At 37.5% G+C, this 25,230-nt stretch overlaps 2 protein-coding genes across 4 annotated transcripts in view; one reads left to right on the top strand and one right to left on the bottom strand.

The window, feature by feature from the left end:
* The window catches only part of PEX3 (peroxisomal biogenesis factor 3), a 36,759-nt gene extending 14,780 nt beyond the window's left edge, over positions 1 to 21,979 (bottom strand). The window contains exons 1-7 of the mRNA XM_082855665.1: positions 21,683 to 21,979; positions 13,282 to 13,413; positions 8,628 to 8,709; positions 2,415 to 2,458; positions 1,042 to 1,166; positions 668 to 734; positions 506 to 560 (exon numbers count right to left, since the gene is read on the bottom strand). Coding sequence (XP_082711791.1) covers positions 506 to 560; positions 668 to 734; positions 1,042 to 1,166; positions 2,415 to 2,458; positions 8,628 to 8,709; positions 13,282 to 13,413; positions 21,683 to 21,755 — 578 coding nt within the window. The 5' untranslated portion in view covers positions 21,756 to 21,979. The remainder of the gene's footprint in view (positions 1 to 505; positions 561 to 667; positions 735 to 1,041; positions 1,167 to 2,414; positions 2,459 to 8,627; positions 8,710 to 13,281; positions 13,414 to 21,682) is intronic.
* Positions 21,980 to 22,151: 172 nt separating this feature from the next.
* ADAT2 (adenosine deaminase tRNA specific 2) overlaps positions 22,152 to 25,230 on the top strand; it is a gene marked incomplete at its 5' end in the record, with an annotated part of 61,170 nt that continues 58,091 nt past the window's right edge. For all 3 annotated transcript variants that reach the window (XR_014326786.1, XR_014326787.1, XM_082855614.1), the window contains one exon: positions 22,152 to 22,247. Coding sequence is in view for 1 of the 3 variants with exons in the window: in XM_082855614.1 (XP_082711740.1) it covers positions 22,152 to 22,247 (96 nt within the window). The remainder of the gene's footprint in view (positions 22,248 to 25,230) is intronic.

The following is a 25,230-nucleotide window of genomic DNA, read 5'->3' on the forward strand; positions in this document are numbered from 1 at the left end:
GGATAAATTGAAACTATACAACACATCCTATACACACTCTTACCCTAACAGGTTACTACCTGAGATCCTGTTTCAACCAGTCAAACCTGAAACTGCTGACTGTGAAATCACTAGAGTAGATTAAGAAATCAGCTACCCGTTAAGGACCAAGAAAAATCTTGTTGCAGATTTCACAAGAAAATTCCCACTGTATGAACGGGAGTTAAAAGCCTCAGACACAGATTTTTAAAAGCAGGTTTTTTATCTCATGACCCAAATATCTCTGGTTTGTTTGGGAATCAATCAATAAACAATGAAACATTAAATCTTTTCCCTTAGTATGAAAAGGTTGATACTGATGAAGAAAATGGATTCCACAATGTAACACCGCAGGGCTGTGTCCATATTAGGTTAAGAGTTTTGCAGACCACCATTTCTCAAATCACTAGCTTCATTAGAACAATTCGAATTTTTCTTTTATTCATCAGAATCAGTAAGTCAGAAAAGCCAAAGCAAAATGCCTTACCTTCCTAAAATCTTCTGCACAGCTTGTTTAATGACAGTGATCAATTCTGTCAGGCCTATTAAAGCAAAAACAAACATAAAAGCGTTGTTGACTTTTTCAATTCCTCAATTCTACAAATGAATGAATCAGAATTAGTTTACAGGTCACGAATAAGAATCTTACCATCTCCAAGGAGGTGTTGAATACTTGATAAATATTGCTGTTGGACATCTGGGGGGGCAAGAACTGTCTGTATAAAACAGAAATAAGGTACCCAATATTATTAGTAAATAATAATATTTTCATTATAACTTGAGCTGAGATTCTTTAGGACCTGGAACGACAGGAAAAATACTATTCTTTAACATAACAAAAAGCCTATCTTCAAAATATGGAGAATAATAATGCTAAAAGTTTATAATCACATGAAATATAAAGATATTTATTCTATATGAATTATCATTCTATATGAATTATTTACCAAATAAATAATATTTGGTTAAATTTTGAACCTCTTGAAAGAAAGGGCAATATCTACTGAAGTCTATTAAACTTACGGTGCCATTTTTGCCAACTGCTGCATTATCCAGGTAAATATATCCACCAATTATGTTTAACTGGACTCGCAAAAGAACCACCAGCATGCAAGTACTGTACACAGCTACGATACTTCTTGTGAAACCTTTACAGAGAAAAGAAAACCACTTGGTACTAATTATTAAAATATAAACAAATGTATAAAATCACAAACCATTCCTACAGTTATTTTTTCATAAGATGACTTTAAAAATACATTTGTAATTGTTTCAAGTACAAAAATATATCAATTCAAAACATTTCATAGTTTATCTGCTTAAAAAATGTTTATCGTAAATTAGGAATGATCTCTTAATTGAAACAATAACCAAAAAAACAATAACGGATATATTCAGTGAAGGGTTATATATTATTAGCTTAGAAAGGAAAAAAAGAAAGGACTGGGAAGCATTAAGTGTTGCAGCCTCAGAACTCAGAGCTGTCCAGGGAGCTAGTCCTGAGCAAGAGAAGAGGGCTGAGCATGGAAGATCTCCAGCCGTCAATGGCAGGTAAAAGAGGATAAAGGATAAGCCCATTAAAGGGCTGGAGGAAGGTACACAAAGACAGGGAAACACCCAGAGACCCGGCTAGGACAGCGTGTTCAAAACAGAGGAGAGAGAAAGGTGTTGACTCTTGTGGAGGGGTCTAGTAGGATGAAAATGTCCAGTGGATTTAGCAACACAGAAGTTACTACTGATGCTTGAGACATCTGCTTGGGTGGAGATACACGACTGGAAACCAGGCTCTAGTATGTCAAAGAGTGAGTAGGAGTGAAGAAGGAAAGACAGGGAATGTAGAAATCTTTTGTATTATACAATGGATGTGAGAAAGTACAATAGCTGAAAGGAAATACAGGGTAGTACAAAAGTTTAGTTCATTTTCAAATAGGCAAAGTTTAAGCATGATTCAGTTGATAAGGATTAGCTGAATGGATAGGAAAACACAGGAATAACTGACAGCATGAAGTTCTGAGACATGGGGATATATCTATTCTAGGGCAGCTTTCTGCTACAAATTTTTATCACTAATCAAAGTTTGCATACAATATCAAAGTAAAGTTACTATCTGGGTTGGAGTAAAAACTTCCTTCAAAGTATATATTGTAGATATCAGTACCTAATATGCATATATGTAGTCTAGGACAGGTTTACATATTATCATAACAATACCACCACCACCGCTAATATTTATTGAGTAGTTTCTATGACCATTGATCTACTTGCTTTATGAGAATTATTTAATCTGAAAAAAACTCTATGAGGTAGGTAAAGAAGTTACCCACATAATACAGTACAAAAATTTCCCATTAAAAATATTTTAAGGCTGTGCTGTTGCACAGAATACGCAGGCTTACTTATTATCTTCAGATCCTCCCATATGTCTAGCTTGTTTGAAGGCCTAAAGAAAAATATCAGAAAATAATAATATAGGTAATCTAACAGAAAACTTTGAACTTTACAGCTCTATACTTAATTATATTTTATCACAGGATAACTGCAGAAAACAAAGCCCATAAAATATAGTAAAAACAACTGTAATTTCAGTAACTGATAATAACAACCATTTTCATAGTATCCTGGTGTATATCCTTCCAGTCTTTCTCCTCCTTCTGAGCATATGCATATGTGTATTATAAAATCATATAGGAAAAGCAGGAATATTTATTTCTTTCCCTTATTTACTGTTTTATAAATAATGCAGTAGGTTCTATAACTCTTCAAAGGTAAGTAATGAAGTATTTTTTGTTTAAAAGTATCATTACAAACACATGCATTTAAATGTGTGTTTGATGTGTTTCTACCTACTGTAGCTATTATCCTTACTGATGTTCAAACTGCCCATCTTTAACTATTGTGGGACTATTCAGGTTAGTTCCGAAGTCCTTTTGACACGACCCCTTTTAGTCTTTGACAACTTCCTTGCTCTCTGACATAAAAAGCTGTTCTGGGTTCATCTTGTCAATTCTTGCTGCAAACCTGAAATCATCCATTTCTCTGAGAGTCCTGGTTCCTAGTAGTGGAAAATGGTAGTCTGAGACTTAATCCTTTGATTAAGGATGTTCATTGCTACTGGGTAGGTCATTATTTCTAAGCCTTTTCAGTAGACTAAGCTAGTAAATATCAATATATATATGTATTTATTTATATGAACATATATTCAAAGAGATAAAATACATCATGAATTCATATTGATACTTCTAATTCAAAATTAGGACCACTGGGTTTTTTAACAATCTCATTGTTCTTACATCTGTATTTCTTTTTGCTCACACTAGAAATCAGTGAAACTAACATAATTACTAATTTGCTTCATCCCTCACTCTATGGACAACAGTCTCAGAATAGCAATAGCAACAGCGAAGAGTTTAAGTTTTTCTTTTTTTCAATTCTGTATGCTCTAAGAGTATATATCCCACTAAAAACACACAGCCAAATTTCTATTTTTTTAATTAATTAATTAATTTATTTATGGCTGTGTTGGGTCTTTCTGTGCGAAGGCTTTCTCTAGTTGCGGCAAGTGGGGGCCACTCCTCATCGCGGTGCGCGGGCCTCTCACTATGGAGGCGTCTCTCGTTGCGGAGCACAGGCTCCAGACGTGCAGGCTCAGTAATTGTGGCTCACGGGGCTAGCTGCTCCGCGGCATGTGGGATCTTCCCAGACCAGGGCTCGAACCCGTGTCCCCTGCATTGGCAGGCAGATTCTCAACCACTGCGCCACCAGGGAAGCCCTCAAATTTCTATTTTAAAGTCACTTGGCATAGCTTCTCTTTTTGTGATTACAACACCAACTAGATACGCATTTGGGTTAATTTCATTTATTTTACTATCACTTTTTAAACATTGCTTTTTAAACACTAAACATAGTTTTATAAATATGTAAAATATTTATATGGTTCCAAACTCAAATTTATACAACACAGTATATTCAAAGAAGTCCATTCCTACCCACCTTTATTCTTTTTCTTCTTCATAGGTAACTATTAAAAAAATATACTTTAACTTCCCATTGTTTTCCTTTATATAGGCAAATATGTATATATATTCATATCTGCCCCCTTAGATAAATGGTGGCATTCTATACACATTTTCCTTTATCTTTTAAAAAAATATAACAATATATCCTGGGGATCATTCCATAATAGTATAGAGATAGTAGCCATCGTTGTTTTGTTTTTTTTTTAAAAACCATGGCATAGTACTCCACTCACTGTGTGTGTATACTATGTGGATGAAGTTCAGGGCTTTTCAAATCACCTTTGTGGTAGGACCAGGTTTTTTTCTTATTTCTAATCTGTCACAGATGAACAGTTTGGTAAAATAAAATAAAAATGAATTACTAGAAAAGTCAAATTAAAAAACCACAAAGATACAAAAAATACAATCCCATATTCTTTATAATTATAATCAGACAATGAGTTCGTTACAATTGTGGGATATTACTAGCTTCTTATCTTTCTTTGGCACTGGAGAGACTGTAGAGCTTCAGGTGTCCCTTTCCTAGATGGCACAAGTGTGGTAGATATATGGAGAAAATCCTACCAGGCCCTGCTGCAACCTTACGCTACTGTTCAGGCCTTGTGGCAGAACACCATATTTTAGTCCCATATTAAACTGGGAATCAACCACAATTCAAGGGTTAGGTATTTTAATGCAAGTAAATCACTTCTTTTGAATGTTATCTAAGATAAATTTCAAAGTGATTCTTATAGAAATTCTAAATGAAACAAGATAAGAAAACAGTGGTTCCAAAATTTTAACACAGGAAGTGCTCAACAGCAGCAGGCTGTGGAAGGGCATACTAGGGTATCTGTCTGGAAACTGTACTTATTGGGCATGATTTTGGTGGGACAGGACTGAATTATAGCCATGCAGGACATTTCTTCATGTTGACATTCACCACTATCAGACTTAAAAGTAGATTTAATTGAGTTATGAGACCTAATGTACAGCACGGTGAATACAGTTGATAATAATGCTTTCGTATACTTGAAATTTCCTGAGAATAGATGTTAAGTGTTCTCACCACACACCAAAAAAAATGGTAACTACATGAGGTGATGGATATGTTAATTAGCTTGACTGTGGTAATCACTTTTAATATATACATTTACAAAAAATGAAAAAAAAATTCACCTTATCTGTTTTAAAGATTCTGATTCCAGACCTATGTAGAACAGAGGAAAGTACTTTCTAGGCCAAGATTCCTTTCAAATGATTTGTCTGATGGAAACCAACTTCAAGTTAAATACAGTCAGACTCTTTAATATTACCAAAATATGTTTAAGAATTAAACTAATCCTTTCAAAGTGTTCTACCTGTCTTGTGATGAAGGATGTTTAAGATCCTTTGCCATTAAAACTACACTGCCATTATCAATCATCAATAAGAATGCCAAATATTAAAGGCAGTGCTGTTTATTTGCTACTATAAAACTGATAAAATAAGACTATCAAACCTTTCATTTATTTCTGATTAGTTATTATCACAATTAGTTCAAGGAGAAAATTAACTTGCTTGACAGGCTTATATGAGGCCGGAGTTGATTGAAAACCAATACAAAAGCAGTCATAAGATTGGAGGCCTTACTTTAATCACACTTTGTAAGGGCTCAAGCGTCTCTTTATGCAAATACTTCTCAATGGACATTCTCCCCTCCCCCAGCCCCCAAACTGCAAATAGTAATTTCAAATCAAAAGAAAGGAAAGAAAAAATAACACAGAGATGTTTAAAGAGGAAACAGGCAATGAGGAGAACTGTTGTGCATCTTACCCTTCCAAGAATTTAAGAAATTCTCCTGTGTTATAAAGAGAAGAGGGCTCACGCCTTTTCTTTAAAGCTATCCAGGATTACCCATCATTAATCCCTTTGCTCTCTAGCCTCCCACATTTTCTCCCACATTTTGCTTTTACTTTTTACCACAGACTAACCATAGTATGTCTTGAATTATGACAACTTATTTCATCTAATTCCTCCTCTGGATGACAAAGTCTTAGAGAGAAAGAGACCTTATCTTAATTATCTTAAATCCCCCAAAACACAGGGAATGTAGGGCCTTACAGGAAACAGGGTTACCAAGAAAGAATCCCACTTATGTTTAATGTGTGTGTTTCTGTGTTGCTTTTATAAAAGTGTATTCACTTATTTTATTTGTCTTGCCTTCTCGGTAAGACTAAAACTTAAGGCAATTAAAATTTATTTTTCTATATGTTTCTTCTTTATATAATCACATGAACTAATTTATAAACCAAACCTTACATCCATAAGTAGTAGTAAAAGTGTGTCAGCCTCTAAGAATCATGAAACTAAGGAAAAAATTCTTATCACTAGCATTATACTTTAATCAGATTAAAATACCTGATTAGTTGGTTGAATGAGGGAATATCTAGGTTATGCCTTTTTTTAAGTAGTTTTCTTTAGGGACTGTCATCATGTTGTTGAAGTGCAGAGTTGTAACTTTGCGTGGATTATGGACAGTCAATAATATGTATTTAAAAGCTGCACTATTGCAAAACGGGTGTATTATCCAGGTACTCATACACTTTTCTTTTACTGTTACTTGATTTTTATTTATTTTTTTAAAATTTATTTTTATTGTTGGCTGCGTTGGGTCTTAGCTGCAGCATGTGGAATCTTTTGTTGCAGTGCGTGGGCTCTTTGTTGTGGCGTGTGTGTGGGCTTTCTCTCTAGTTGTGGCGTGCAGTCTCAGTAGTTGTGGTGTGCGGGCTCAGTAGTTGCGACGCGCAGGCTTAGTTGCCCCATGGCGTGTGGGATCTTAGCTCGCTGACCAGGGATTGAACCTGCATCCCCTGTGTTGGAAGACGGATTCTTAACCACTGGACCATCAGGGAAGTCCCTGTTACTTGATTTTTAAACTTTGTTTTTGCCACTTAAAAACTGTTATGACACAATTTGCTTCAAATCCATTGCAAGTTGTATATTTGTTTTCTAATAAAAAAATTACAATTTATACCCCCATCCAAAAAAAGTACACAAACCAACTGTATATAAATTCACTGTTATTTTGGGAGGTATTGTCTGACTACAGAAAATGTCTTCAAAGAAATTTTCCAGCTTGCTGCATAACCTGCCTGAGCACTAAATTCCTATCTGCAAAATGGGGTTAATAATATCTGCCTCAGAAGCAACCTAAGTGTCCATAGACAGATGAATGGATAAAGGAGATGTGGCACATATATACAATGGAATATTACTCAGCCATAAAAAGAAACGAAATTGGGTCATTTGTAGTGGGTGGATGGACCTAGAGTCTGTCATACAGAGTGAAGTAAGTCAGAAAGAGAAAAACAAATACTGTATGTTAACACATATATATGGAATTTAAAGAAAAAAATGGTTATGAAGAACATAGGGGCAGGACAGGAATAAAGATGCAGATGCAGAGAATGGACTTGAGGACATGGGGAGGAGGAAGGGTAAGCTGGGACGAAGTGAGAGTGGCATGGACATATATACACTACCAAATGTAAAATAGATAGCTAGCGGGAACCAGCCGCATAGCACAGGGAGATCGGCTCGGTGCTTTGTGACCACCTAGAGGGGTGGGATAGGGAGGGTGGGAGGGAGACGCAAGAGGGAGGAGATATGGGGATATATGTATATGTATAGCTGATTCACTTTGTTATAAAGCAGAGACTAACACACCATTGTAAAGCAATTATACTCCAATAAAGATGTTAAAAAAAAAATCTGCCTCACAAGGATACTGTGGAAATTAAATGGGAGTAATGTATCTAGCACTGGGCCTGGCACAAAGAGACACCCCAGAAAGAGCACTTTCTTTCCCCTGACTACTGGAGGATGATTACAAGGAAAATGAATATCTTTCGATAAGGCCACAATGATTAAAATATATTTAGTGAAACCATTCCCCTCCACCCCCCTTCTTGTTCATTAAAAGAAGCCATTTCCTTCTGGAAGTCTTCTCAAACTAACACAGCATCACACTAAATTACAATACTCCAATACACACTACTCTCCACATACAAGGTCCTATGTATGAAAGTGCTTTGTACACAGTACACTGTCATGGTAAGATAAATTATCATTATCATATGTTCACGTTATATTTGTACTTCATTTTGTTAATGATATAAAATGTCAGTTCATATGCTTTAGTTATTTAAAATGTATGTTCACATGCTTTAGCTAGTACGCTGTAAACTCTTTAAGAATATTAAAGAGTTAATATTTAATATTTAACATTACTGTCGCTTCACAACATCTGGTTCAGGAACATATTCCCTAAGTACTCCATAATTAAATTTATGAAAAAGTGTCAGAGTGACAGAAGATCTCTTCATATGAAAACCAGAATACATACAAATATTGTCACCCTAAATACTTTGCACATCAAGGTAGAACATAAATAAATGGACAAAATATTAATTAAATGATATCGTAAGTAAATATTTTTTTCTAAATGAGCTTATTTATTATAAGCTCTAAATAGAAAGAAAAGAAAACAAAGACTTTTGAAAAGTATTTCAGTTACATTCTATAAATTTTCAGTGCAATGTATACATGAGAATGGCTGTAACTTGCATTTACCTGTTTTTTAGCAGAGCTGTAAGGCTCTCAGAATTGAGTTGCTGCATTAAGGCCTCTCTCAGTGTTGGAAGCATGGACAGCACTATAATACAAACAGAAAATTAAAAAGGTCACAAGTGATAGGACTGCCTTCACTGAGAAATGCACATTGTTTTAGGCTATATGACAGGACTAGCAACTATCAAGGGTTGGTAAGGAAGGTCAGGGCTTTCAAATTATTATTAAGAATAAAAACCAGTTACATACTAAGAAATCATTTATCTGCTCATGTGAAGCAAAATTATGCATATACATGTTATGATCATAGTGATGCAAACAAGTACACGTAGAAGAAAGAATGGGAAGAATTATTACCAAATGTTAACAGTGTTGGTCTTTGGGCTACAGACTATGGATAATTCTTTTTTTTTTTCCAGATCTTTTACAATAAATGTTTATTTCTGATTCAATAAAATGATCTTTTGTCTTTAGCTATACTTCTTGCTTCACATTTTATTTCTAATTTTAGAAAACATTTATTTCTTAACTACTACAAAGCAACAGGCATTTGTTACGACCTAGACAAAAGTGCATCAGGCTAGGAATTAAGAGCTGCCGAGCTGTAGTTTTGGTTTTGACAATGGCTATTGTTCGAATACCAACATGAAGATGCAATAAGATATAATACTCTATGGAAAAAAAGACTGCATGTAATTTATGGGAGTTACTTTATTTATGGCTCTATGCATGGTATAAGAAATGTTGGTGAAATGTACATACATAAATTTAAAAACTACTAAAGAAGTAGTGACAACAAAATGAAAAAATATCAAGAGATTACAAATGCCATATTCTAAAAGGGAAAACTTTAGTGTATGATTTTTACTTCTTGACAAGGCAAGATATTAATGACAAGATCCATGTTATTTTTTTCAATAGAAAATTCAGCTTTTAACCTACTCTAAACATTTATTTCAGTGCTGCATTGTGTGGCTTCAGCACATTTCCTCAAGATACATGATTAAATCACCTAAGTTGTTTAGACCACTAACTAAAGTAGCAGCTCAGTCAATGTAAAACGTGGTTTCTCTCTTAGTGTCCGTGGTATATATATCTAGCCTAAACACGGTATTTTATCTTACTAAGAAAAAGCAACACTAGAGTCCTAAATTCAGAAAAAGTAGTAGGGAACTTTAAAGATTATGTGGTATGACAACATGATTTAAGAGGAATCTCTTCAATAATTCTCCTGAGAGATAAGAGCTTCTGACTTTCCACTTCAGCATACTCAACCAAAGACAAGGCTATTCTTCTCTTCTAGCCATCTGTACTAACACTGAACAAATATGTTTCTGTATTGAGTTGAATACAGCTTTCATGTCTTGCTTTAGCCACCTGGTCTCCATGATAAACATCCCCAGTCCAACCACAAATCACAGGACAACCCTTCACCAGCCCTGAATCTGTGTGACCCTGAGCAAATTATTTAACTTCTCTGTGCCTCAGTTTCCTCATCTGTAAACTGGGGATGACAGTGGATCTACCTTACAGGACTGTTGTAAGGATTAAGGATAAAAGGCATTAGAACAGTGCTTCTTTACACATGAAAATGCTCAGCAAGTGTTAGCTCTTTTTATTATTATCCTTACTTGGCTTCTTCTGACACATGCCAGTTTGTATCTTCTTAACATGTGAGAGGCAGAAATGGACCTCTGCTCTGACTGCCACAGAGCATGTTATAACTACCTTTGAGCTGAACCACAGACTTTATTACTTCAGTCTAAGAGTAAATTAGTATTTCCAGAAGTCACATCATACTCTGGTTCATGTTCAACTAGAATTCCCAATCTTTCCTCATACCTCCTGTTTTTAAGCAAGCTTGGATAATTCTGTATCAGTACAATTGACTTTTAATGCAGAACAATTCTTTTATCCCAGTCTAGCACTTAAACGGGACTAGACTATTTTGCATCCCAAAACTTCATTTGTGGTGTCAATTATGCATCCAAGCATTGTGTCATGTGTAAATTTAATAAGCACTTCTCCCAAATCTTTAGTAAAATCATGAAGATGGTAGAGACAATGGGCAGGGCACAGACATTCCATGAGATACTATCTTTCAAGTTGGGGCCAACTTCTTGGGTTAAAAAACTGATTATATTTACCTAAAAGTACTAAATTTTTCTAGTATGTCCATTACATCTTATTCAAAAGAATAGAAATTTAATTATATGATTTGTAACCCCATTATCAATACATATCAGAAAGCTGGAAATCTTTTCAGTGAACCTATACTTTGGCTCTTAGTGGGCACCATATTTTAGTTCTAACTGCCTGTATCAGCTATGCATTCATCTGAGGGGTGTGATGGTCATGGAAATGTGCTGCTCGCATCTTCTGCTGGGAGGAGCATAATTAACTGACAGCTCCAGCTGCCACCCCTCTGGATCTACACTGCTCTCAGCCAATGACAGTGCTCGGTGGGGATACTAAAGCAGGCCCGATCCTGAGGGACTCCTCTACCAGGGAACTTAGGCTTGAGGACTCCCGACTGGCCTGCCAAAATTTCTTAAAACCGTGCTGTACTCAGAGACTCTTCTTACCTAACCTTCCTTCCTCTGCCCATTCTATTCACAACTATCAGACCTGTATGGTGGTCTAAAGGCTTTCCTTGCTTACTTCTGCTCTCTCCTCTTTATTCTGCATGGGTGTTCCCCCCAGTCAGTCTCCTGCACATCTAATCCCATCTTAGCTGTGCTTCCCAGAGCACCTAAACTGACACAAGGGTCCATGTTAAACTAAGATGTATTTTGAGATCCCAGAAGTCAGCATTTTTCATTTTTTGAAAATTTGAGTAATAACTGGAAATGAACTGTTCTTAAACTAGTGGTTAACAGTGGGGAGAGGGAAGGGGCAGGGGCAGTACAGGGGTAGGAAAAAAAAAAGGATTATTTTGGGATTATATGAAATCATGTATGTGAAACTTTTGAAAACTGTAAAGCACTAAAGAATTTTTCATTCAATTAAACAAAAAGAAAAGAAAAAAAAAGAAATGGACTGCTCTTATTCTTTAAAAATTCATTAAAATGTCCTTGATAGTACCACTACATTGAATGCTAAATATTGATTTAAAGAATTGTGTAATTTTTAAAAAGTTATGTTACTGAGTATTTATTATGTACCAAGCACTTTATATGAATTACTGCATTCTCATAAAACATTTATGAAGTGGGTTTTATGATGATCATTTTATAGAGGAAAGAACTAGATTTAGATTTGCCCAAAGACACACAGATATTACAAGGCAAAACTAAGAACGGAACCAGCTCTGCCTCACCCTTGAGCCTGTGCTCTTACTTACTGTACCTTATCTGAGTTGCCATTTTACACAGCATTTATGATTAATTTTTGCTTTATAGATTGAAGTATTATTATTTCAAACATTAAAAATCATGGGACTTCCCTGGCAGTCCAGTGGTTAAGACTCTGCGCTCCCAATGCAGGGGGCACGTGTTCAATCCCAGGTAGGGGAACTAAGATCCCGCATGCCGCACGGCACAGACAAAAAAAAAAAAAAAAAAAAATCATACTCCAGCTGAAATGCAATGTGTCTCTTAACCTTCTTAATCCCAGCCTCTTTATCAAATGAGACTGAACTAAAAACAAAGTTCTTCCAACCTTGAAAAAATATTCTACTTTTAAAATTGAACAAAGAGAACCTACCTTTATAAATTTTTTTCTAAATTAATTGTTCTTGAAAGAAATGGTAGAAAAGCATTGAGCTTCAAACAATAACAAAGAAAAACAAGTTTGACATGGATTTGAGAACTAATTCTTCAAGGAGTTATGCCAATTATAACGTAACACCTTGTTTTCTTCAAATATGGGCAGTTGATTTTGTTATGGCATCCTCCCAGTAGGTTTCTAGCTCTGGAGATTAAATTATTACCACTGATTAACACTGAGTGTATACTATTGTGTTAGACTTACAGGTCTCTAGGTGCCTTGTTAATGTAAGAAATTCTTTACTATGACATATATGGCCCAATGGCATCAGGCCCACTCCTGCAGCCCTGTCTCCTATCACTCTTCTTCCATTGCTCATGCTACTCTAACTACACAGCCTTTTTCGCTATTTCTCAAATATGCCAAGCTTGTTCCCACCACAAGCATTTTGTATGGCTCCCTCCATTGTATCATTTAATTTCTCCTCAAATGTCACTTCCTTAAAGAGGTCTGACTCCTGGTTGCCCCACCTTAAAGAGCACCCCACCCCTCACACAGCTCATTCTCTTGTAAGCAGTCATCACTGCCTAAAGTCATTTATCTGTTGTTTATCATCTTCTTCTCTCACTAGTGAATAAACTCTGAAGGTCAGGTTTTTGTTTTTTCACAAAATTGACCAAATTGTTCACCTTCTGTTTCCCCAGTGCTGAGTACTGTTCAGTATTTGCTGAATGAATAAATAAAATGAATGAACAAGCATCCATGTTGCATATTAATTTACACTGATTTTCCAAATCCACATTAAATGATGTATTTCAGTTAAATCATGTAAATATTTGCTAGATTTAGCATTTTTGCCTTTTCCTCTAACTTTGGTCCTGGAGGTATGCAAATTAATATAAATCATCAAGCAACTTTATACATGTATAAATAGTTCTCTTTGTCTTACCTGTCATATTGCAAGTCCTCTGGTTACTTTCAAAATGATATTGTCGTCGTGCTTGGGCAATGTATTCTGCAGCCTCCCTTTCTTGTATTTCTCTGATTTTCTTCTGTCCATATTTCCCCAGGATATATATTCCTAAAATTATTTTTAAAAACAAGTTAGTACATCAATGCAGTTAATTAGAGTATTAAAAATTCTAAACAGTATTTTTAACCCACTTTATCCAAATATGAGGCTTATATTAGTGAAAAGCTAAAAATTACAACTTTTAAGAACCTAAATTAAAGAACTGTATAAGAATTGCAACCTGAAGAGAAGGAAAAGGAGACTGGCATTTTAAAAGCCAATGATAGATGGGTACATAAAGACTAGGTCTAAAGAAACAGAAAGGAATTAAATCTACAAAGTCAGGCAATGCCTTTAATAGTGAACTGGAGGTATTCTAAATGTCCAGCAAAAGGGAACTGTTTAAATACATTATGGTCTAGCCATACAATGGACTCTTACGTAGCTATTAAAAACTACATTGCTAAATAGTTAATGACTTAAGGAAACATCCATGTTATAGTGTTAGAGGATAAAATAAGATCCTAGAAGTTTTGCTTTTTAATGTAAATAAACATATATGACAACAGATGGATTTTAATTTCTTACATATATTAAACAATGATCATTGCTTAATAGTGGGATAGCAGGTGATTTTTTTCCTTCTTCTTGCTTCTCTATGGTTTACACATTTTCTTCAACCAAAATATAATACTTTTTAAAAATATAAGAAAAAATTTAAAAGGAAGAATAAAAGAAAGGTAGGTTGTCAAGCAGACATCTAAAACTAGAAACTTAAGTGAAAAAGGGAAGGTGAAAAGGGTACAAAAATTCCTAAATTATGACACTATGATATAAAAATATAGGTGGGGTCTTATGGCCTGTAATTTACTTTAACACATTTCAGTATAGACAGTATAATATAAAATGTGCACATTTTGGTCATACCTTATAGGCATTCAGTTGTCCTGACTGGGAATGTTAACACTCCAGCGTGGTTAGTTAGCATTTGATCAAAAGCCATAGTTCAAGGTTTAAGCATTTCAACTAACCTAGCAAAATGAGTATCAGAAATGGCTTTTCACAGATTAAATGACTGGTGTTTAAGATACTGGGTTAGCTGAAACATTTTAGTAATATTCATTTGAACAAGAATATACCAGAAAGTCCTTAACCCTTAGGAATGGCTTAGTCTCGGATCCTCAGCTGCTAGTTCGAAGGATTCTTAGTCAAGAGGGTTAACCAAATGGCCAGCAGAATCCTACATCTAGAATACTGTTGCATTTGCTTTGGGTAAATCGTTTATGCATGGTGCTGTTGTAGCACAAAGAAAGGACAATGGGATTTCAATGAGCTTATAGAACAAGTTATGATACTGTTTTATCTATCCTTGATAATAGATGTTTTAATGTGAGCCAGAATTTGTTTCATGATAACCTGGCAACAAGGCTGTAGGAGAGTAACTAATCCTCACCTACCTCCAACTGTCTGTAGCCTCCAATATAACAAGAAAGAACATAAGAATTGTACATGACCTAAATAACTGGATTTGGTTTGTTTGTCACAGGTGGGAAGGAGGAAGCCCACTAAGAACTGCAAAGCAAACACGTATCCTGAATTATTTTCACTAATGTAAGCAATACAGATGAACTGATAACATGTTATATGCCTTAAAAAGACATTGAAAGAGTATGTGCTACAAATAATTAGAAGTAAAGTGTGACTGCTGTTAGGTCTAGATGCAAAAAATGTATTACAATCTCCTTAAAGAATAAATAAAAATTCATATAAATGTCTTCAGAGCTACCTTTCTTGTAATTCATCCTCAATAAACTGAAGACAGCGCCATAATACTAACAGAATGAAGCAACTGACTTATGTTTCACGAAGTAACCCTTTGACAGGCAACTCTTAGATAATAACTACTTCTCAGTGAATTGCTTCTATTTTATTTGCACAACAGATGGCTAAAAGTTATGTGTAAAATGATTATTATTTCTCAAATAATAATAATAGCGTAAAATGAAATGCTGCAATGACACCCCTTGAATAGTTAAGAATTTTCTGGAATAATAGTAAATTTGATTGGTCTATGTGTTTTCCTGGGGAGAAGGTCCACTGCTTTCATTAGATTTTCAACAGTGTCTGACAAAAACACTTTAGGAACTACAGTTGACCTCTGAACGACTCCAGGGTTAGGGGTGCAGAACACTCCCTCCAGAAGTGGAAAATCTGCTTGTAACTTTACAGTGGGCTCAATTCATAGTTCTGTGCCCTTGGATTCAACCGAGGATCTGTTGTGCTGCAGTATTTACTGAAAAAAGTCTGCATATAGTGGCCTTGCACAGTCCAAATCTGAGTTGTTCAAAGGTCAAATGTATTGTGTAAGTGGCCCTGTGCAGTTCAAACCTGTTTTGTTCAAGGGTCAACTAACTGTACTGTGTTTAATTTGGTAAATGTAGTATATTCTTACTAAAGCTAAAAGATAAATTATTATGGGTTGAAGTGTATCCTAGCCCAAATTAACATGTTGAAGCTCTAGTACTTCAGAAAGTGACATTATTTGGAGATAGGGTCTTTGCAGAGATAATCAAGTTAAAAGGAGGTCACTAAGGTGGGCCTAATCCAGTACGACTGGTGTTCTTATAAGAACGGGAAATTTGGACATAGACATGTGTACAGGAAAGATGATGTAAAGACACAGGGAGGAGAAAGCTATCTACAAGCCAAGGAGAAGGGCCTGGAACAGATCCTCTCTTAAAGCCCTGAGATGGAACAAATCCTGCCAACACATTGATCTTGGATTTCTGGCCTCCAAAATTGAGAGACAATACATTTCTGTTGCTTAAGCAACTCAGTTTGTGGTACTTCGTTATGGCAGCCCTAGCAAACTGATACAAGGCATTAGGCTAAAATCCCACAATCCATTATTTTCCTCGAGTTACCACTGAAGTAAATTCCTATACAAGGACTAATTTACCCAGGCTCTCATTTGCAAAATTCATAAATTCTGATTTTGTCTGATTTGTTTCCCTACAGAAGTAAGAATGAAGGCAGAGAATTCATTACCTAAAATGTGTCGTTCAGGATACACCTGACTTGCTGCCTGAAGTTTGGCCCAGAAGAGAGTAGATATTGATGGCTGTGGCACCAACTAGGCAGGTAACTTTAAGCAAGTCTTTCCTCTCTCTGGGTCTAAATTTCTTCATAAAATGAAAGGCTGGGATTATATGAGCTTTAAAGTTTCTTCTTTAGCTATGACTTTATTTATGAATAATGAAAACATTCACTAAATATCTCAAAGAATAAATGTAAAATGTTTTGACGTTTCCTTTCAGAACACTGCTGGTAAAGCAAAATATCTTCTAGCCTTCCCATATTACGAATTTGGTTTTCTAAAACCATCACTTAGTGCCTTAATGGATGAAAATCCTTCAGTATAACTATTTTACTAGGTTAATAACGCCAATAAGGGTTTGAAAATAATCTATTAACTTCACTCCCATACAAAAGACCACCAAACCCTTCTATTCTGATTCTATTTCAGAAATATTTTCTAAACTTTGCCACTTTAGTCCACTTCTCTACCACTGTCTTCATTCAGACCCAGATTATTAATGCTCTTGAACAGGTTTAACAGCTTCCTAACTCTCCTTTGTTTCTGGTCTCACACCTTTCCAATCCATCTTTTATATGCAAAGTGATTTTCTAAAACTTAAATCTGACTGTGCTACTGCCATATTTAGAATTCTTCAACACCCTGCCATCATTTCTTAATGTACAGTCCCTGTTCCACTTACATCAGAATTACTGATGGGGTACTTGTTAAAAATGTAGCCTTGGGGCTCTCCTGGTGGCGCAGTGGTTGAGAGTCCACCTGCCGATGCAGGGGACGCGGGTTCGTGCCCCGGTCTGGGAAGATCCCACATGCCGCCGAGCGGCTGGGCCCGTGAGCCATGGCCGCTGAGCCTGCGCGTCCGGAGCCTGTGCTCCGCAATGGGAGAGGCCACAACAGTGAGAGGCCCGCGTACCGCAAAAAAAAAAAAAGTAGCCTTTAAGGAAGTTCTTTGAAAACATCTCCAAATGTTTTGTCTTATATGATGCTGTACCCCCAATATATAATATTGGTACACAATTGGAGCTCAATAAATATTTGTTGAATGAATTAAAGAATTAATGAACTGCACTCTGACCTAAAGAATCAGAATCTCGGAGAAAGAATTCTATATTTTCATTAAGTCCCTTCAGTGATTTTTATCCATACTAAAGTCTGAGAAGCGCCAAATTCTGTAGAATGGCACAATAAGGAAGGCCCTTCACAATCTGCACTCTAGCTACTTCTCCAAATTTATCTTTTGCCACTCCCCATTTATTCCTTGCGCTTAGCCATAGTGAAATACACTTTGATTCACCAAAAACAAGGTCTCTGAATCTGCTGAGCAACCCCTTTACCTGTTGTGCCCCCTTCTACTTTGCTAGCTGTAACTCCAGCAGATTCTTTTTAAAATAAATAAATAAATAATTGATTAATTTGGGGCTGCGTTGGGTCTTCGCTGCTGCACACGGGCTTTCTCTAGTTGTGTCAAGTGGGGGCTACTCTTCATTGTGGTGCGTGGGCTTCTCATTGCGGTGGCTTCTCTTGTTGTGGAGCACGGGCTCTTAGGCACGCGGGCTTCAGTAGTTGTGGCTTGTGGGCTTAGTTGCTCCATGGCATGTGTGATCTTCCCAGACTACGGATCGAACCTGTGTCCCCTACATTGGCAGGCAGATTCTTAACCACTGCACCACCAGGGAAGTCCCTCCAGTGGATTCTTAAGGGAGGCTTGCTGAACACCTCCATTATTCTCTCTCTCTATGCTCCCACAGAACCCTGCTCTATTATGGTACTCTAATACTATCACTGTACTACTTTTGTTTATTTCCATTTCTGCTTTCTGGACTGCACTATGAGTTCCTCAAGGTCAAGAATTGTACCTTATTCCTGTGTATCACCAGAGCCCAATATAGAGAGAGTAGGCCCTCTAATTCAAATGTTTGTTGAATGAATGAAAAACCAAAGAGACCAAACATTAAAGTTTTTTCCCCACCACTGAATGGCCAAGATTCTCGAGCATGCAAGTTGATATCTTACCTAGTTTGCAAATCTGTCAAAATGTGCTACTTCTTCCATGAAGCGCTTTCCTAATTATTTCCAACTGCACAGGCTATCTGCCAGTTTGATATATACAGCATTTTTCAGGTCTTATTGTTTTGTATTTTAATTATTTGTATGCTTCTTGCTGTGGTTTGAATGTTTGTGTCTCCCCTAAATTCATACGTTGAAATTCTAATGCCCTATGTGATGGTATTAGGAGGTGGGAGTCTTTGGGAGGTGCTTAGGGCATGACGGTGGGGCTCTCAAGAATGAGATTAGTGTTTTGTTTCTTGGTTTTTTTTTTTTGCGGTACGTGGGCCTCTCACCGTTGTGACCTCTCCCGCTGCGGAGCAGAGGCTCTGGACGCGCAGGTTCAGCAGCCATGGCTCACAGGCCCAGCTGTTCTGCGGCATGTGGGATCCTCCCGGACCGGGGCACGAACCCGTGTCCCCTGCATTGGCAGGCGGACTCTCAACCACTGCGCCACCAGGGAAGCCCGAGATTAGTGTTCTTATCAAAGGGCCTTCACAGAGATCCCTAGCCCCTTCTGCCATGTGAGACTACAAGAAGTCTGCAACCCTGAAGCGGACCTTCACCTAACCATGCTTGTACCCTGACCTTAGATTTCCAGACTCCAGAACTGGGAGAAATAAATTTCTGTTGTTTATAAGCCACCCAGTCTGTGGTATTTGTTATAGCAGCCTGAACAAACTAAGTCATTTGTTTTCATTCCTTTTAGACCATAAAGTCCATGAAGACGAGAGTGGTGTACTGTGGAAAGAGAATGTGCTTCGGGATCTAACACACCTGGTTTGAGTTCTAGCTTCCCTGTTACTAACTCTGGGAACCTCAACAAGTTTTTAAATTCTTAGCACTCTGGTTCCCACATTTTTGAATGGGGATAACAATAACTATCCTGTCATCATCCCCACTGAACAGAAGAGTTTAATACAGGGCCCATTGGGCACCCACAAAATGGTAGCTATTACTATTAAAAATCTCTGTAGGGCTTCCCTGGTGGCGCAGTGGTTGAGAGTCCGCCTGCCGATGCAGGGGACGGGGGTTCGTGCCCCGATCCGGGAAGATCCCACGTGCCGCGGAGCGGCTGGGCTCGTGAGCCATGGCCCCTGGGCCTGAGCGTCCGGAGCCTGTGCTCCGCAACGGGAGAGGCCACAACAGTGAGAGGTCCCCACACAGCAAAAAAAAAAAAAAAAAAAAACTGTAAATCTTGTATTTCCCATCACATTACCTGCAACACTACAGGCACTGGATAAATATTTCTTAAAATTGATTAACTGATATGTATCATGTTATAGGACCTTTCCCTTGAAGCAGAAAGACTATGAGGCTCAAACAAATGCCAATCACGGTCATCTACTCTTTTTTCTCTTCAGACTGACATCCATTCTTGTTATAAAACACTAGGATTATTTTCTTTTTCTGTTCCTCTGAACCTCTTCCCCCCTTTCTCATTCCTCTTAATCTCTAACTATAAAGCTCTCAATAGATTTTTGAAAAAAATCTATAACTATCTTTCTTTTTTGAATTTTATTTATTTTTTTATACAGCAGGTTCTTATTAGTTATCCATTTTATACATATTAGTGTATATATGTCAATCCCAATCTCCCAATTCATCACACCTATAACTGTCTCTTAAGTGTACTCTTTTGCTTCCCCTATGATTATATCTAACCTACCATTAGGTTGTTCCATAAATCTGACGGGGTATGCTATTTTTTCTGAGATAGCTAAAGAGATACTATTTTCTTTCCTTCAGTAGAGGCAAAAATATTTTATTTATACTTCTTCCATCACACATAAATCATTAGTTTCTACAAATAAAGTGGACTCAGTAATCTTTGTGTAATTTAAATATACATTAGATATCAGTGCATGAAGATATTAGAAAATACATTTTATCTATAAAGAATTTTTCAAAGAATGCCATTAAAATTTACATATAATCGAGGGTTTCCCTGGTGGCGCAGTGGTTGAGAGTCCGAGATCCCACATGACGCGGAGCGGCTGGGCCCGTGAGCCATGGCCGCTGAGCCGGCCTGCCCGGAGCCTGTGCTCCGCAACGCGAGAGGTCACAACAGTGAGAAGGCCGCGTACCGCAAAAAAAAAAAAAAAATTTACATATAATCATTATTGATCTGTGGTAGACCTCAGAGAGGAGAAAAACATTCTCCTTGCCTCATTAACAAGAAGCCTGTTTCAAATTTTCAAGAATCAGCAGAGCTGAATTATTGATGCTAAGAGTATTGCTAATTTCAAATTGTTTTGGGGCAATAGAATATAATCAATAGTAAGAGAAAAACAACCAAATTCTTTGGGAAACTTCTCTTGTTTTTAACTATTTCTGTAACCAAAGCATGCAGTCAGTGATAATACTTCTCAAAAAACTCAAATGCTAAAAATTTCCTCTTAACAGTCCTACATTTCCTTCTCCTGTATCACACAAGACCTTTTATTCTCTCCTTTAGACCCCTGCATGATTGTCTTATGAGGAAAAAGGCTCTCAAGATTGCTATCTAATCTGTTTCTAAATCTCCTCTCAGCCTGTGCAACTCAGTTATGTGAGCTAGGTGGGAATTCATCCCAATCTTGAAGATCCTGAGAAGACTGCACAACTTCCCGAAAGCACTTTCTTATTGCATAATTTACTACATAGTTTGTATTCTAAAACAGCAGAAACAGAGCTAAAATATTGATTTGTGTTTCTTTGTCTAGCATATACCTTCCAGTCCTTCAGGACAATTGTGCTGTTTTCAAAAATTCAATTTAACTTTAAACAAGAACTCGAAGTGCAGGCTTTAGTTAACTTCCCTCGAATATTATGAAACTTCTGCGAACGGTGAATGCCAAAGTACTGGAAGTACCAAACAGAAACGAAGAACCTCACAGTAAAACAATAGAAGAGAAGTAAAAAATTATGTCTGTAAGAGAACGGTGCCTTGAAACAGAAAAAAAAAAATGTGGTGGGTTCTCCCAAAGTGGGTGAGTAAAAGGCGAGAAACAGAGTAAGCGGCAGTATCAGGGCAAAGGGCACAAATTTCACAACTGCAGAGATGTAAAGAACCCTGGAGGTTTGTCACCCGGTTCCCCGTCCCATGGTTGAACGAATCCTGGGCCATGATCCCTCCACTTCTATTTTAGAAGGCAGACATCTCTCTCCCACCCCCTCCTCCCTATGCCCCTTTCCAAGAACGCTGTCACCCACCTCCGAGGACCGTACCCAGGAAGATGCATTTCTTTTTGTGACGTTTCAGAAAATTCCACGTAGATCTCAGCATCTTCAGGCCCTGGGGGTGCGGGCTGCCTAAAGGGAAGGAGGAATGGTTCACCAGGAAAACGTTTCTTCGTCGCCTGGCACGGACTACCCGGCTGGACCGCCGTCGTCCCACTCGTTGCTCTCCAAAAACCACGAACGCGACTTTCCGCAGAGACTGTCACCGGAGCGGGAAGGGGGCGGAGACTGTAGCTGAGCAGCTGCGGTTTCTGTTGCTGCCGGCGCGCCGCCGCCGCCGCCGCTCACTAGCCTGAGGCGCCGTGGTCCGTCTAGAATTCGCTCCCGAGTGCCTCACAGTTCGATTCCCCCGGAAACGACAGCCCGCCCCCACCGCGTTCCGTTGCCAGCGCTCCTCCGCCGCCGCGGCCTCCGGCACTGAGCGAGGCTGCCCCGGAGCAGTATGGAGGCGAAGGTAGGGTCCACGCGGATTACGGGCGGCGCGTGCTCTGTGTTGGCGGAGGAGACCGAAAAGTGGATGGAACAGGCGATGCAAATGGTGAGGGGGCGGGACGTGGATGTATAGGGTGGGAATTTTCTCTGGCTTATCCAGACCGAAGCGTTCGAGTAAACGTCCCCGGGGGTGCTTTCTGGTCTCAGTAATCTCGATGGCGCTCGCATTCTCTGGGTAAACAGCTGGCTTTACTGTCCTGAAATGTTCTTTAGCCCATTCTCACAGTGGTTCTGAGGAAAGGAAGAGACGAAATACAGAAATTATTATTTTTTCACTTGTTTGAAGTATGCGCCAAACATCCCTATTCGGGGGCTGCTGGCACAGGCGTGCTGCGTCCCCTTGTTTCCTGTGGACATTCGCAAATCCTCGAAGTCACATTATTTTGTATTTATGACCTCTTGACTCTATCTAGTAGAAGGAAGGAAGCTGAGGATGTTTCCGGTAGAGAGCAGGATAAAAACAAGTACCTGAACAGCCAGATTCTCATTCATCTATCCATCCATCCATCCATCCATCCATCCTTTCACTTCCCTCACTCCTTTCAAGACTCCTGATTAAGGAGGGCTCTAATAAGATTTGTGTATAATCCAAGCTTTACCCATACTTACGTGTCCCATCGAACTCTTTAATAGGGATAAAAGTCTATTTGGCATATATGTATATATATATAAATCATGCACACACACATATATGCATATGTTCATTTAAACTTGTTCCTCATACTCTTTTGAAAGTCACTCACAGTAAAAAAAAAAATCTATTTTGTATTACATTCCAGTAAACACACACAGATAAAATTGAAACAAAAGTTTTACAGAACAGTACTTAATCTTCCTATGTACAGTTTTTCTGGTATTTCTCTTTCATTGCATTTTGGAAAAAAAAATGCTGGTCATCACCCCTGATTTGATTTCATGACCCACTCTTTAAGCCCACTTCAAAATTTATTTCCCCCATTAAACTTACAGGATGCATAACTTTCTATCTGATACTTTAATGTTCACATGTACCTTTAAATAATTAATTTGTTATTTGTAATATGGAGTTGTCTGTCCTGAACTCCTTTTATGTTACTAAATTCTCCAAGTTGGAGACAAGGAGTTTTCATGTGATATCAAAAATCTCACTCTCCTTACCCCAAATTATTTCAATAATATCATATGCCTGGCGGTGCCTTTTTTTTTTTCTGGCCGCGCTGCGTGGCATGTGGGATCTTAGTTCCCCCACCAGCGATCAACCCATGCCCACTGCAGTGGGAGCGCAGAGTCTTAAGCACTGGATGGCCAGGGAAGTCCCTGGGCAGCATCTTTATAAGTAGTGAGGATGATAATAAATGCACATGAAGGCTAAAATATCTCAGATTAAGCTGCATTTATATCTTTCTATGGGCGAGAGACCTGGAGGCCAGGGAATGCTGGAATACTGGGAATTCGTGGTCTCTTCCATTATTTTCATTTGCTTCAGGAACTCTCCTCAGAGTATTTATGTGGAGCTTGTGTAGATGAAATTTTGAGAGTTGCTGTCATAGAGGACTCAATAGTGGTTCCATAAACAGCTAAGTTTAATCAGTCATTGAGCTTTTCCACTTTGTGTATCAGAAATGTGTTTTCTTTCCGTCATTTCATATCTTTGTACTATTCTCTAGTCTTCTGGACTAAACATTTGAGTCTTTTTACTACCTTTTGGTATGACCTTGGGCAAGTCACTTTATCCCCCTAGGGTATTGCTTCCTACTCTATAAAATGGGGTGGTTGAACTCCAAGTAATTTCTAAGCCCTCTCTGGCCTTGACATTTTTGTCTTTTAATTAGATTATAAACACCTAGGGGTGTGATTACCTAGTTTATCGACACAGGGTCAAGGAAGTCCTTAGTTTGCACTTATTTTTTTGGTTTTGGCCAATAGTATATGTTTCTTCCAGGACTTAAAAAAGGGAAAAAAGGGCTTGTCATAAACCTTGGGCTTTGTCCAACCATTCCCTCCCCACTAAAGAAACTTCAAATCTTAAACTAATTCAAAGAATTGTTGAAGTAATTGAAGGTGTATTATGTACTTCTGAGAAGAATTTATGATTAGGCCAGAAGCACAGCTAGTACCAGATCTGGAGGCAGCAAGTTAATCTCTGATTAATGTGTTCTGAGGAACTTGAAAGTGAAATGTCCAGTATACAAGTAATAGGGAGGATACTAGCATCCCCACAGCACTTGTACAGAGTACACATATTTATATGACCAGTTCAAGTAATTAGAATGTTTGTCTCTGATGTTAGCATTTGTTGGGCAAAGGCCTGGAGGAATTGGAATGGAGATGGGTTCTTTAAAGTATATGACCAAAGGCAGAAAACATAAAAGGAAAATGAATAGGTTTTAGTTATATAAGTATTGAAATCTTCTCCATATTAAAAAGATAAGATACAAAGTAACAAAGCAAATGACAAAGAGGGAAAATATTTGCAATGCAAATAAAAGGACAGGTTTGATAACCTTAATATATAAAGAACTTTTACAAACTAATGAGAAAAGATGTACACCCTAATTTTGAAAAAGTCGAAGGATATGAACATGCTATTCTAAAAGAAATACAAATAACTAGCAAGTGAACAAGTGTGCGATTTCACTAGTAATAAATTAAATTCAAGTTAAAAAGAGTTACAATTTTTCACCTGTTAAATAGGCAAAGGTGAAAAAATTATAATGCTTGCTGTTGGTAAGGGTGTGTGTGTGAGGAGCTGGCTAGTTGGTTGCTGAAATTGGGGCATCCTTTCTAGAGGGCAACTTTGCTATGTATATATAAAAAAGCCTTAAAACTAGTTTATCCTTTGATCCAGTAATGCCTTTATGGTATTTTTTTCCCCAAATGAAAATATTTTAATGTTTTCTTTTTCTGATTATATAAATAATTCATAGTCATAAGAAATTCAAACTATAAAAAGATTTAACAAATTAAGTAATAATTACCTAAAAATCCTACCATCAGAGATAATGTTATAAAAATTTTAGGAGCATCCTTCCATGTATCTCTGTCCATGT

The sequence above is a fragment of the Leucopleurus acutus genome (genome assembly GCF_964270905.1).
Source record: "Leucopleurus acutus genome assembly, chromosome: 15".
Classification (NCBI taxonomy): Eukaryota; Metazoa; Chordata; class Mammalia; order Artiodactyla; family Delphinidae; genus Leucopleurus; species Leucopleurus acutus.